This window comes from Palaemon carinicauda, chromosome 19, assembly GCF_036898095.1.
Source record: "Palaemon carinicauda isolate YSFRI2023 chromosome 19, ASM3689809v2, whole genome shotgun sequence".
In the NCBI taxonomy this organism is placed as follows: Eukaryota; Metazoa; Arthropoda; class Malacostraca; order Decapoda; family Palaemonidae; genus Palaemon; species Palaemon carinicauda.
This window is the reverse complement of record NC_090743.1, coordinates 23,397,936-23,413,507: the sequence shown is the minus strand read 5'-3', so window position 1 is coordinate 23,413,507 and position 15,572 is coordinate 23,397,936. Positions and strand designations below refer to the sequence as shown.

The following is a 15,572-nucleotide window of genomic DNA, read 5'->3' as shown; positions in this document are numbered from 1 at the left end:
GGATATGACGCTCGAGGCGGTCTCTATTCCTGTTACCAAAGAGATGAGGACTACTCTAATGTGGTGGAAGAGCAACATCCTTCTCAAGGAGGGTCTCTCTTTAGCTGTTCAGACCCCCGATCTTCATCTCTACTCGGACGCATCAGACTCGGGCTGGGGCGCGACCTTGGACGGACAGGAATGCTCGGGGACATGGAACAAGGAACAGGAAACGCTTCACATCAATTGCAAGGAGTTGTTGGCAGTACATCTGGCCTTAATGAACTTCAAGTCCCTCCTGCTAAACAAGGTGGTGGAGGTGAACTCCGACAACACCACAGCCTTGGCGTACATCTCCAAGCAGGGAGGGACTCATTCGAGGAAGCTGTTCGAGATAGCAAGGGACCTCCTCATTTGGTCAAGAAGTCGAAAGCTCACGCTGGTAACGAGATTCATTCAGGGCAATATGAATGTCTCGGCAGGTCGCCTCAGCAGGAAGGGTCAAGTCATCCCCACAGAATGGACCCTTCACAAGAACGTGTGCAACAGGCTTTGGGCCTTGTGGGGTCAGCCAACGATAGATCTGTTCGCTACCTCGATGACCAAGAGGCTCCCATTGTACTGTTCCCCGATCCCAGACCCGGCAGCAGTTCACGTGGATGCTTTTCTGCTGGATTGGTCCCACCTCGACCTTTATGCATTCCCGCCGTTCAAGATCATCAACAGGGTTCTTCAGAAGTTCGTCTCTCACGAAGGGACACGGCTGACGCTGGTTGCTCCCCTTTGGCCTGCAAGAGAATGGTTCACAGAGGTACTGCAATGGCTGGTCGACGTTCCCAGGACTCTCCCTCTAAGAGTGGACCTTCTACGTCAACCTCACGTAAACAAGGTACACCCAAGCCTCCACGCTCTTCGTCTGACTGCCTTCAGACTATCGAAAGACTCTCTAGAGCTAGAGGCTTTTCGAAGGAGGCAGCCAGAGCGATTGCCAGAGCAAGGAGGATATCCACTCGCAGAGTCTATCAATCCAAGTGGGAAGTCTTCCGAAGCTGGTGCAGAGCCAATGCAGTTTCCTCTACCAGTACCTCTGTAACCCAAGTTGCTGACTTCCTGTTACATCTTAGGAATGTTAGATCTCTTTCGGCTCCTACGATCAAGGGGTACAGAAGTATGTTGGCAGCAGTTTTCCGCCACAGAGGCTTGGATCTTTCCTCCAACAAAGATCTACAGGACATCCTTAGGTCTTTTGAGACCTCTAAAGAACGTCGCTTGTCCACTCCAGGCTGGAATCTAGACGTAGTCCTAACGTTCCTTATGTCACCTAGATTTGAACCTCTCCAGTCAGCCTCTTTCAAAGACCTTACTCTCAAAACTCTTTTCCTCGTCTGCCTTGCAACAGCCAAAAGAGTTAGTGAGGTTCACGCCTTCAGCAGGAACATAGGATTCACATCTGAAACAGCTACATGTTCCTTACAGCTTGGTTTTTTGGCAAAAAATGAACTTCCTTCACGTCCTTGGCCTAGATCGTTCGAAATTCCTAGCCTTTCCAACATGGTGGGTAACGAACTAGAGAGAGTTCTTTGCCCTGTCAGAGCTCTAAAGTACTATCTTAAAAGGTCAAAGCCTATACGAGGGCAATCAGAGGCCTTATGGTGTGCCATTAAGAAACCTTCGATGCCTATGTCCAAGAACGCAGTTTCTTATTACATAAGGCTTCTGATTAGAGAAGCTCATTCTCACATGAAGGATGAAGACCTTGCTTTGCTGAAGGTAAGGACACACGAAGTGAGAGCTGTGGCTACTTCAGTGGCCTTCAAACAGAACCGTTCTCTGCAGAGTATTATGGATGCAACCTATTGGAGGAGCAAGTCAGTGTTTGCATCATTCTATCTCAAAGATGTCCAGTCTCTTTACGAGAACTGCTACACCCTGGGACCATTCGTAGCAGCGAGTGCAGTAGTAGGTGAGGGCTCAACCACTACATTCCCTTAATCCCATAACCTTTTTTAACCTTTCTCTTGAATGCTTTTATTGTTGTTTTGGGTTGTTACGGTGGGCTAAGAAGCCTTCCGCATCCTTGTTGATTTGGCGGGTGGTCAATTCTTTCTTGAGAAGCGCCTAGGTTAGAGGTTGTGTTGAGGTCCTTTAGTATGGGTTGCAGCCCTTTATACTTCAGCACCTTAGAGTTGTTCAGCCTCCTAAGAGGACCGCTGCGCTCAGTAAGGAAGACGTACTTATTAAAGGCAGAGTAATGGTTCAAGTCGACTTCCTTACCAGGTACTTATAATTTCATTTGTTATTTTGAATAACTGATAATATGAAATACGGGATACTTAGCTTCTTGATTAACATGTACACTGGTTTTCACCCACCCCCCTGGGTGTGAATCAGCTACATGATTATCGGGTAAGATTAATATTGAAAAATGTTATTTTCATTAGTAAAATAAATTTTTGAATATACTTACCCGATAATCATGATTTAATTGACCCACCCTTCCTCCCCATAGAGAACCAGTGGACCGAGGAAAAATTGAGGTGGTGTTGACAAGAAGTACTGCAGTACCTGACCACAGATGGCGCTGGTGAGTACACCCCCCTCTTGTATAGCGATCGCTGGCGTATCCCGTCCGTAGATTTCTGTCGGGCAACGGAGTTGACAGCTACATGATTATCGGGTAAGTATATTCAAAAATTTATTTTACTAATGAAAATAACATATTTATTTAGTCTTAGCATATTTCTCTTGAACTGGTTAACATTCAGTTTTCTTAATTTGGCATTGCTTCATGTAAAGTAACGTAGGCCTTTCCAGTGTTACCATTTGGTACTCTGCCATATAAATGTAGTGTATATCAGTAAGTTTTTTTTTTTTTTTTTGGGGGGGGGGGGCTTGCCAAAGAAGATTTATTGATATCTTTATTCATTCTCTGTACACAGTATTCAAAATGTGAGTGCATCTGTGCAAAACCATATTAATATCAAGAATCTGTTTTCATCATAAGATAATGGAAAAAATATCACTTTTCGTTTTATATCAGCATAAGATCATATAACACCTTTCAACAATTTTCTTGGATTAGTCAGTACAATGTAACTGAATTGCAGCATAAATGTCTTAAGTTGTAAAAAGATTGTTTGCCAAAATTTTTTCATTATTTAGTTCTATAGTAACCGAAATTTTAATCCTCATGGACATGTTTACTTTATTATTATTATTATTATTATTATTACTAGCTAAGTTACAACCCTAGCTAGAAAAGCAAGATGCTATAACCCCAAAGGCTCCAACAAGGAAGAATAGCCCAGTGAGGAAAGGAAGTAAATAAACAATATTAAAAATAATACATACATACATACATATACTAAGGCCCTCCCCCCAATTTTGGGGGGTAGCCGACATCAAACAGATGAAACAAAAAAGGGGACCCCTCCTCTTTATGTTCCTCCCAGCCTGACAAGGGACTCAACCGAGTTCGGCTGGTACTGCTAGGGTACCACAGCCCACCCTCCCCCGTTATCCACCACAGATGAAGCTTCGTAACGCTGAATCCCCTGCTGCTGCTACCTCTGCGGTCATCCAAGGCACCGAAGGAAGCAGCAGTGCCTACCGGAACTGCGTCACAATCGATCGCCATTCATTCCTATTTCTAGCACGCTCTCTTGCCTCTCTCACATCTATCTTCCTATCACCCAGAGCTTTCTTCACTCCATCCATCCACCCAAACCTTTGCCTTCCTCTTGTACTTCTCCCATTAACTCTTGCATTCATCACCTTTAGCAGACAGCCATTTTCCATTCTCTCAACATGGCCAAACCACCTCAAACACATTCATATCCACTCTAGCCGCTGACTCATTTCTTACACCCGTTCTCACCCACACTACTTCGTTCCTAACCCTATCTACTCGAGATACACCAGCCATACTCCTTAGACACTTCATCTCAAAACACATTCAATTTCTGTCTCTCCGTCACTTTCATTCCCCACAACTCCGATCCATACATAACAGTTGGTACAATCACTTTCTCATACAGAACTCTTTACATTCATGCCCAACCCTCTATTTTTTACTACTCCTTTAACTGCCCCCAACACTTTGCATCCTTCATTCACTCTCTGACATACATCTGTTTCCACTCCACCATTTGCTGCAACAACAGACCCCAAGTACTTGAACTGATCCACCTCCTCAAGTAGATAGATATAATAAACAATCAAAATTAAATATTTTAAAAACATTAACAACATTAAGGTGGCAGGCTGGCCAATGCTTTTTTTCAAGGACAGGACTTTGACATTCATACCACTTAATAAGGTGATATAGGACATCTCTAAACTGCATAGGATTTTGGCCTCTGAGCTTTGGTTTTGCGACGCCAGGGCGATTTATCCAGAAAATGAGTGCTTTTCAAATTCTATCTCCTCCCTTGATACTTGATATTAAGACTTGGGATTATTACCTTATACAGACTTAATGTAGACTTCCAATTAAATAGTTTTTTCCAAGTCTTTTTATTTTTGCTAAATATAAATTTTTTCATTATGGTAAGATAAACCCTATAAATCAGGGAAAAAACTAGGAAAAAAATATGAAAAAAAAATTGGAAACAATGGCTCTATTTTATTGTTTTAAAATGTCTTTCTAAGTTATATACCAAATTTTAATGCTATATCTTTAAAACTAAGGGAGAAGATAGAATTTGAGGGTCAATAAGTATAGTTTTGAGATTCGGGTTCAAAGTTTTTCTTTGTATTTTTACAAAGACAGTATTAATAATTCATGAGTATTATGAATTTTATGTTCCTTTTTTTATGTTAACCCTTTTACCCCCAAAGGACGTACTGGTATGTTTCACTAAAGCCATCCCTTTACCCCCATGGACGTACCGGTACGTCATCGCAAAAAAAATGCTATAAAAATTTTTTTTTTCATATTTTTGATAATTTTTTGAGAAAATTCAGGCATTTTCCAAGAGAATGAGACCAACCTGACCTCTCTATGACAAAAATTAAGGCTGTTAGAACAATTTTAAAAAAATATACTACAAAATGTGCTGGGAAAAAAATAACCCCTTGGGGGTTAAGGGTTGGAAATTTCCAAATAGCCTGGGGGTAAAAGGGTTAATAAACCAAAACAATGTTATTTATCATAATTTAATCATAAATGAAGATCCCTTTACAGTGAACCCTCGTTTATCGCGGTAGATAGGTTCCAGTCGCGGCCGCGATAGGTGAAAATCCGCGAAGTAGTGACACCATATTTACCTATTTATTCAACATGTATATTCAGACTTTTAAAACCTTCCCTTGTACGTAGTACTGTTAACAAACTACCCTTTAATGTACAGAACACTTAATGCATGTACTACAGTACCCTAAACTAAAACAGGCACAAATATTAAAGGTGATTTTATATCATGCATTTCCTAAACATGCTAAAAAGCACGATAAAAAATGGCAACCAATGTTTTGTTTACATTTATCTCTGATCATAATGTAGGCCTAGAAACAAACTGGAGGTAGAGCTTTGCTTATTACCCAGACATATTTCCCATACTTTTCCCTTAGAACTACATCACATCTTCCTACTTTAGATATATATATATATATATATATATATATATATATATATATATATATATATATATATATATATATATATATATATATATATATATATATATGTGTGTGTGTGTATATATATATATATATATATTTATATGTATACACATACATACCTACATATATACATAAATACATGCATACATATATATATATATATATATATATATATATATATATATATATATATATATATATATATTACTGTATATATATGGGTTATGGAAAAAATCCGCGAAGTGGTGAATCCGCGATGGTCGAACCGCGAAGTAGCGAGGGTTCACTGTACACATTATCTTGCTTCTTTAGGCTCCTGGTCGCTCCTTCATCCACAACACTTCTCTCCTTCACTAGCTCTGCTAATATTGCCGGTATTACCGACTTCTGAACTCATATTTGAGCGAATTTTCTTCTTATGTTAGCGAGATGTTGAAATTGTCTTTTCCTCTTTGGCATGATGAAATTCTTGCTGAAACCAAGAAAAACAGGCGTAAAACCAAGTGAATGTCTGAGGTCAAACTCAAACGTGTACTCTCCCTGATGTTTGTACAAGCACTGAAGGGTATAATCATAAAACATTCTGTCTTGCGACTCATAAAATCTTTACAGAGGTCATTGCTCACAATTTGATTTATATTAAGATGTAATGATTATCAAAATTTACAATAACAGAAGAAATACTGCATTTTCTTGTAGGGCTCAATGTTTTTGGTTTATTGAGTTACCTTTACTAATTACCCTTTAACTATGAAAGTAAGAGGAATTTTGGCAAAATATTTTGTAAACGCATTCTCCATTCCCATACGAAGCTTAGTTAATTTTATCAGGATTTTGTGATTCGTCCTATACCCCCATATGTTGGCATATCGGCTGGGCCTTTTAAAACAGATATTTCATATATAAACTATAAAAAGACTTATATGAGTTTGTTCAATATAAAAACATTTGCTGCAAGTTTGAACTTTTGAAATTCTACCGATTCAACTACCTGATTAGGAAGATCATTCCACAACTTGGTCATGCTGGAATAAAACTTCGAGTACTGTATAATATTGAGCCTCATGATGGAGAACGCCTGACCATTAGAATTAACTGCATGCCAAGTATTACGAACAGGGTGGAACTGTCTGGGAAGATCTGAATGTAAAGGATGGTCGGAATTATAAAAATCTAATGCAATATGCATAATAAACTAATTGAATGACGGTGCCAGAAATTGATATCTGGATCAGGAATAAGAAATTTAATAGACCTTAAGTTCCTATCCAAAAAATTTAGTTGAGAATCAGCAGCTGAAGACCAGGCAGGAGAACAATACTCGAAACAAAGTAGAATGAAAGAATTAAACCACTTCAGAATAGATTGATTTCCAAAAATCTTAAAAGACTAATATAGCCAAGTTAACTTTGATACGTTTTTAATTTTACCATAATTGCCATTTTTCTTTCACAAATTGTGATTTAGGTTTATTTTACTATTTATAACATTGTGGTTTATAATTGAAATTGATCTAAATGAACATCTACAAGATTGCTTATGTCTTTGTTTTAGGTAGTTGCCATTGAAGTTACTGGCATATACAGTCAGGCCCCACTCTTCGCTAGGGTTAGGTAACAGAGACAGGCGCGAAAAGTGCAAATTTACGTATCTTTGATGCCCTAGGGTGGTATAACTCCTAACCTAACCACTCACTGCCCATTACATACGCTTTGATAATTAACACACTAAGCACCGCCTAATAATGATTTTACTTGGTTTCTATCACAGTTTAAATATTTTGTAATTAAATCAATGAATGTAAAGTTCATGTGCACACGTGTACACTGCGTACTGGACATGCTGGGGCTACAGTACAGTACATAACACTACAGTATTTTGTCTTTGCGCTGACCGAAACTATAATTTTACCAAGTAGTCATCATACAATTATACCAAAACACTGTTGTTCCTATCTAGTAGTACTATACTGTATAACACTTACAAATGCTGTAGTGTATATTACTGTAATATATGTACATTAATATCACTACAGTATAGCTTAACTATACTGTAAGTGTTCGCTGTTTTTGTTTAGACGACTCAACTACTTTGACAACTCACCGCATTTTTAGCCTACATTTATGTACTGTACAGTATTGTAGAGTACGGTACTGTACGTAGTTAATAAACACACTGTAGTGTAATACTGTTTTGTACAATGTGTATACAATTTAAGATTACCTAAGTGTACATATGCTATACTACGCAGCGACTTGAAGCACGGAGCAAATCGCAATTCCTGATGCGTCGTCTCTTGCGCAGTACTGTACGGCATCTACAGTAACCTGGTACAATATTAATATGTGTACTGTCTTCTACTTCAATTGGTTAGAAAATTAAAAGATAATGATAAAAGTATCGTTAGTAACGGTATAATCATTGCGTAAGTCACAATAACAACCGAACAAAAAACACCTGTTTTGTTATGAACAACCGAATTAGAAATCAGCTGTTTTGCTTGTATTTCAATCATCATACGATAGTAAACAGAAGTAGCATAAGACTGACATTTTTACATTATACCCTTATTCACTATCGAGAAAAGATCAAGAAAATATACTTCCAAATTTAAACTAATAAGCTGTAAATCAAGGCGAAAAAACAAACTATTCTTAGCCGTTATCCTTTGTGGAATCGGGGAAAGCTATGTCTGAAACTGGAGGAAACAAAAATGAAATTTAGTGGGAACCTATGAATGTGCAAATCGCGTAATTATATGTAAATGCTGAATTTAGAAGATAACATTACAAAGTGTCTGAAAACCGAGAATATTGTTTTGTTATAACACGATATAAATAATTTTCTAAGCTTCATAATCAAGCACCACAGAGCTAAAAACTATAAATTATCATGCTTTAGCAACATGAATGAAACTGGTTAACTTTCAATTCAACTCAACAGTAAATAAAATACTGTATGAGAGAAGTACAGTATTTATAATAAAACTATTAAAATTAGTTTGCTAATTGGAAAATGATAGATCAAGTAATAATTGTTTCTTTTAGGAAATAGGAAATATCCTTTACTAGCATTCCTTAATCAGCTGATTTGGAAAGCATAAATGTAAACAATGGAAAAGATTATAATTTGCCATGTTTTTATTTACGAATACTATACTAAAATGTGAATATTACATGTATTATTATTTGAGACTTTTACATGAAACACTAGTTTAATCAAAATCCAGTTTGTTTAGAATAAAGCTGTAATTTTTTACCACAGTAAATGGATGTTCAGTGTACAGCGAAAACTGAGATGAGCTGGGTAGGGAGAGAGGAAAGTGGCACAAAGCAAGCCCTGTGCAAAAGAGTGCAGGGTATTTTAAATAGTTTTTTTATCGCAAATATTTTATTTTTATTTAATAGGTATTGCGGTTTCCTGTGCAGCATATAAGTGAAATCACGAAGTATAAATTCGCGTAAAGCGCGGGTTGACCGTATTTGTTTGTATTCGTCGTTTCTGTCAATTCGGTGTTATTACTAACCAGTTAGTTAAATATTATATTGAAGAGAAATAGAAGCTCTTTCTGAACATACTAGAAAAGGAATGCTGTATGCTATAGATTACTGAATGAAATATGCGAGGAAGATGGATATAAAAAAAAAAAATTGTGCTTTCAGCAATTTTACTTGCTGATTATATCTTATAATCAAGTAAATGGATCAGTGAGATATAAGTAATTTTTGGTGTTTTCCATGCCATTTGTTAATCTCTCCCCTAACCCCTTTTTCTCACCCAGGTGCTGCTAGTCACTGTTTGACATTTTGCTGATGTCCATAGGTTTAAAAATGGCGTACATTAGCATTGGAAATGATCATTGATTATATCTAAACCCTCCTATCAGATCATGAAATGAGAATAATGTATGGCTTTTTGAAATTGATAGAGGAAAACAATATTTATGTAGTCATCGTTTTTGTCTACAAAATTTGAAGGAGATTACAGCTTCATAAAATTTATTGCAAATATAGTACATGTAATAATGTCCTTTGTATACAAACCTACTTCAAACTTGGTGATCAAATCAATAAGAATATCATGCAATTATCACCAGAATGATAAAAGATTTTTAAACCTGTCATTATAGGGATACAGTACTCCAAAATCACAAAAAAGCTCAAATCTAAAACAATTTCAGATAAGGGATTCTCAACTTTTGATAATAAAAATTATAATTATTATTGTTACCTGTATTATTATTATTGTTGTTAATCTCTGCTTTTCCAATCAGACAATCGGTTATATTGGGCACCCTTCCCCCCTATTAGGTAAAACAAGGATCAAGTGTAATGTTAATGGCATTTGTGAACGGTAAATTTCTTCACCAAGCGATTTGTTGAGGGATTTACGTGTCAAGTCCATTGACAGAGGGTAACCTTAAAGTGTGTCAATGTAGGGGGTGCACTTAAGCTGCACCTTCTTTAGCCAGACTCATGCTTCCCTTCTTCCATCTTACTGTCCAACCTCTTTCAATTTCATAGTGTGAGTGCAGTGTCATGCTGACAGCTGCACCTCACAGGTGAATGATATGCCATTTCTAATTTTCACTTTCTGCATAAAATTATCAAAATTATTGCTGTACTTCCTGTTTTGTGTTTCACTCAATAATTATAATTTTTATTTCATAATGTATGCTCCCTTACTTTTAGTTTTTATTTCCTATTTTTTATTGTACCTGGATTAAAATGAAAATTTTCTTTCATATTGTTTGTGTCTTGCCACCATTTGCAGTACGGAGTACCACAGAAGAAGAAATTACTTTGGATGAAGGTGTATCATCAGTGGGAACAGCAAAACTTGGTTATCCAATGACCAATGTCAAGAATTTTACTGACATTCAAGAATTTTCTTCTGTCTGTGATATGGATACAGACTTACAACATTCCTTTGAGGTAAGTATGAATATCTATACAAATTGGTTATTATTTATATATTGTGCCTGAGAGAACTATGAATTTATAATACCATGACTTACATACTTATGTAAAAACTGTAGGTAGAGTAGAATGAAATAGGAAATATTGCATATATTAAATGCAGTCTTTGAAAGAGTATTGTATAAAGAAGAAAAAGCTATGGCATTAGAGCAGGCACTTTGTGTGCGCTTTGAATTTATAAACTTCCGAGTCATTTATATGGATAAGTGCTAGTCATGTTTTCTACAATCGGACAATAAAAAAAAAATGGATGATTGCACTGTGCCTCGTTGTTGGGCAACCATAGTGCATGCGCAGGGAGCAAGAAACGAAGAGGTAGTGCCGTCACTTCCTCTCTATGATCGAGCCTTTAGCATTCATCTCGCATACCCTTTTAGTGTTCAGGGCTCTTGACTTGTGTTTTTTCTTTATGTACAGTCACTTGAGTTACTATTCATTATCTGTGAGTTACGAGTGAGTTCTTTGTCTTGTAAATCTTGGTATTTAAATTCTTGCCCAGGACGCGATAGCGACCATTGTGGCATGCTTATGAGTTGGGCAGACATACACACGCTCTTTTTGTCCTTTTTTTGTCCCTCTTGCCTAGACGAGATGTTCAAGGGAATCACCATGTAAATACTGTAGGGAGTGGATTTCCTCCTAATGGGAGAGATACTTTTCGTGTAGCAGGAAACTTGATGCGATTTTTACTTTACTGCGTCTCCTTCCTACAGGAGATAGAGACGAATCTCCTTCTATGTAGCGAGAACTTCCTTTTAGTATTTTGTGTCATGAATTCCCGAAACTTTTATTACAATAGACAACACCCATAGTAATCTGAATAGTGTCGACTATACACAGCGAGACCTTGAGCCGGCACTTGTTAAAGATTCTTGCCCTGAGCCAGGTCTCAGTAATTAAACATAATTACAAAGAAAAAACATTCAAGTGTGGAAAGAACACTTACATTCCTGTTGGCAGGACTCTAGGGTTGAGATAGCTTTTCTTTTTGATCATGAAGTTACCTTGTTGGAAGACGAATTTTTGCAATCTCCAACACGTTCTCACGAATAAGGTTTGTGTCATATTTATAGGGGTCTTAAGCTTAGGTCTTCTCTTCAAAAGTCTTAAGAACAAAGAACTCTCTAACGGCTTATGATAAGGGTGGTCGGACCACTTCAGTTGTGTCCACACCCCAAAATTTACTAAATCCACGCATTTCTTTAATTTGTCCTCTCCATCCAGGCCTATTAGAGTTGGGAAATCGAGTAGGAAAAAAGCAGACAATGCAGGTTTTCATAATTAAGCCAGGCTTATTATTCAATCAGACAAAGCTGTTCTACTCAGGATGACCTCACTACACGTGCCGCCATCTCAGTGCGTGATGAAATTTCTTCACACAGAGGACAATATTTACATGAAATCAGTTCCTGATTATTTTGTTTTGCCTAGATCTCCTTCCCCCTCCTACAAGTGTGTTGAGTGGAGATACATTTATTTCAGGTTATACAGTTAGATCTTTCTGCTCTGGGAGGTATCTCCAATTAGAGGTTTGAAAGCATCTCCGCATTCCCGTCGGAACCTTAGAGTAGAGCCTAACATACCCTCCCACCCCCGTACTGAAGCAGCCTTATTGAAAGACTCGTATTACCAGTCTCCAGCTCAAGATGACGAGAAAGGCCTGCCTCGTATGCCCAGGGGTCTTCAGCAGAGATATTCTCATGAGTTCCCAGAACGTATCAGAATTTTAATGACATAAATCTCTTATTACGAGGGTAGTCGGACCGCTTCGGCTGTGTCCACCCCCTCAAGACTTTGCAATGCCTAGCTGTTCTATGTCTCCTTCTAAGCCTAATAACTTTGTGAAGTAGAGTATAACAAATTCTGCTTTACCCAGAAGTTTTTATTATCAAGTCGGCCAGACTGAATGTTAAGAATAAAAATTCTGTCCATGCCGCTGTATCTACACAATGACGTAGCTGTAAACATCCCAACGCGTGAAGTATTCCTCTGCAACTTAGTAATGCTGAATCTCAACATGTCTTTACCAAAACCCTATAAGCTTGTTTAAGATCAACACAGCAGGTGGTAGAACTTAACCCCATTACTATCATGCCCCCCCCCCCCAGGAATTTTATAAACTTCCGGCTAGGACATGGAATGACAAAGCCTTGGCTTAAATTGATAGCAACCTTTTCTCTCAGGGTAATAGCAAACATATTAATGAACATGATCGGCCACATACTAGCTGATATACCCCGCTTGAGTCCCGATGCCAAGCTTAGAAGCCTTGCACTTTATTAAGATTATGACCCTCAGCTGTCGTTTAGATGAATTGGATGAACCTCCTCGGGCACAAACCGCTAATATACAGTATGTATTGACTCTTATCGTCCCACAATCTCAAAGCCCAGACACGAGTTCGATGTGGCGCTTTCAAACCAGACTAGAGATTATTATTATTATACTTGATTCGTTAGACTTTCTGAATACATGTCAGTATTATTATTAGCCAAGCTGCAACCCTAGCTGGAAAAGCAAAATGCTACATAATGAAAGGCCTCAATAGCAAAAAGAAACAGGAAAAGTAAAGATGAAAAATTATGGTAAATAGCCAAGTACCGTATTTGACGGCCTATAGGATGGCACTTTTTTCTCCAAAATTTGGCAAAAAAAAAAATCACCCTGAGCCTTATACTTCTTAGGTAAAGTTTGAGACCTACCGTAGGCTTAGGCTAATCTAACCCAGCTTATGCTAGGAATCTTTACCTGCATTAAACTCCATGCATCCTTATTTTATTTTTATTGCTGGTATTATTGTATTATTACCGGTGCTTTAAAATTGAATTAGTTAAAATGAGAGTAATTTACATTAAAATGCTGACTTTCATTTATAAACATCGGCTGACAAAGTGTAAACATCGAGTTATGGTTACATTCTCAGCAATCTTTTAACTTTCTCTTTCCTTAGCCTTCAATAATTTTAATGGTATCGTTGATAACGGTGTCGGACTGTACATGAATGGTTGGGAGATTAATTTGTGTTTTATGTTGTCAATGGTACCAGTGGATTGGGCTTGTGCATGTTTTGTACCACTATGTAAGGGTAAGGGAGATGTGCATGAGTGTTGTAATTCAAGGGGTATTGGTTTGTTGAATGTGGTTGGAAAAGAGTATGGTAGAGTACTGATTTATAGGATTAAGAATAAAACAGAATGCAATCTTAGAAGTACAGGGAGGTTCTAGAAGAGGTAGGGAATGTATACATACATCATTTACCAAGGCACTTCCCCCAATTTTGTGGAGTAGCCAACATCAAACAAATGAAAAAAAGGGGACTTTTCCCCCTCTACGTTCCTCCCAGCCTGACAAGGGATTCAACCGAGTTCGGCTGGTACTGCTAGGGTGCCACAGCTCACCCTCCCCCATTATCCACCACAGATGAAGTTTCATAACGCTGAATCCCCTACTGCTGCTATCTCCGCGGTCATCCAAGCCGACCGGAGGAAGCGGCAGAGCCTACCCGAACTGCTTCACAATCGCTCGCCATTCATTCCTATTTCTAGCACGCTCTCTTGCCTCTCTCCTCTTATCACCCAAGGCTTTCTTTACTCCATCCATCCACCCAAAACTTGGCCTTCCTCTTGTACTTCTCCCATCAACTCTTGCATTTATCATTTTCTTTAGCAGACAGCCATTTCCCATTCTCTCGTCATGGCCAAACCACCTCAACACATTCATATCCACTTTACCTGCTAACTCATTTCTTACACCCGTTCTCACCCTCACTACTAAGTTCCTAACCCTATCTATTCGAAATACACCAGCCATACTCCTTAGACATTTCATCTCAAACACATTCAATTTCTGTCTCTCCGTCACTTTCATTCCCCATAACTCCGATCCATACATCACAGTTGGTACAATCACTTTCTCGTACAGAACTCACTTCACACTCATGCCCAACCCTCTATTCTCTACCGCTCCCTTCACTGCCCCCAACACTTTGCATCCTTCATTCACTCACTGACATACATCTGCTTCCACTCCTCCATTTGCTGCAACAACAGACCCCAATTACTTAAACTGATCCACCTCCTCAAGTAACTCTCCATTCAACATGACATCCAACCTCGCACCACCTTCCCTTCTCATAACCTTACTCTTACCCACATTAACTCAACTTCCTTCTCTCACACACTTCCAAATTCTGTCACTAATCGGCCAAGCTTCTCTTCCGCGTCTGCAATTAGTACAGTATCATCCGCAAATAACAACTGATTTACCTCCCTTTCATGATCATTCTCGTCTACCAGTTTCAATCCTCGTCCAAGCACTCGAACATTCACCTCTCTCGCCACTCCATCAACATACAAGTTAAACAACCATGGTGGCATCACACGTCCCTGTCTCAGCCCCACTCTCACTGGAAATCAATCGCTCACTTCATTACCTATCCTAAAACACGCTTTACTACCTTTGTAGAAACTTTTCACTGCTTGCAACAACTTTCCACCTATTCCATATAACCTCATCACATCCACATCGCTTCCTTATCAACTCGATCAGATCCATTAACGCAACGTACACCTCCTTACCTTTTGCTAAATATTTCTCGCATATCCATCTAACTGCTTCATAGCCCTCAGCCATGTAGACCTGAGTCCTCCAACTCTTCTAGTGCCTTGTGGGGCCCAATTATATGTTTGGTGAACTAATCTCTTTTGGGGAGTGCAAAGAGCATGACCAAACCATCTCCCCATCACCATGATCTCATCCACATATGGCACCAGAGTAATCTCTCTTATAGTTTCATTTCTAATCGTGTCATGCCATTTAGCTCTCACTATCCTTCTGAGGGCTTTGTTCTCAAATCTACTAAATCTATTGGAGATTGTTTCATTGTCATATGATGCATGTCCATACAGTAACACCAATCTCACTAAACTGATATATAGCCTGATTTTTCTATGTAATTTCAGGCGATTTGATTTCTAGATTTTACTTAACCTT

The 15,572-nt window shown here is 38.4% G+C and overlaps 1 protein-coding gene across 1 annotated transcript in view; it reads left to right on the top strand.

The window, feature by feature from the left end:
• The window catches only part of bora (aurora kinase A activator-like protein bora), a 101,477-nt gene that overhangs the window by 81,616 nt on the left and 4,289 nt on the right, over nucleotides 1–15,572 (top strand). The window contains exon 11 of the mRNA XM_068393295.1: nucleotides 10,375–10,535. Within this exon, the coding sequence (XP_068249396.1) occupies nucleotides 10,375–10,535 (161 nt within the window). The remainder of the gene's footprint in view (nucleotides 1–10,374; nucleotides 10,536–15,572) is intronic.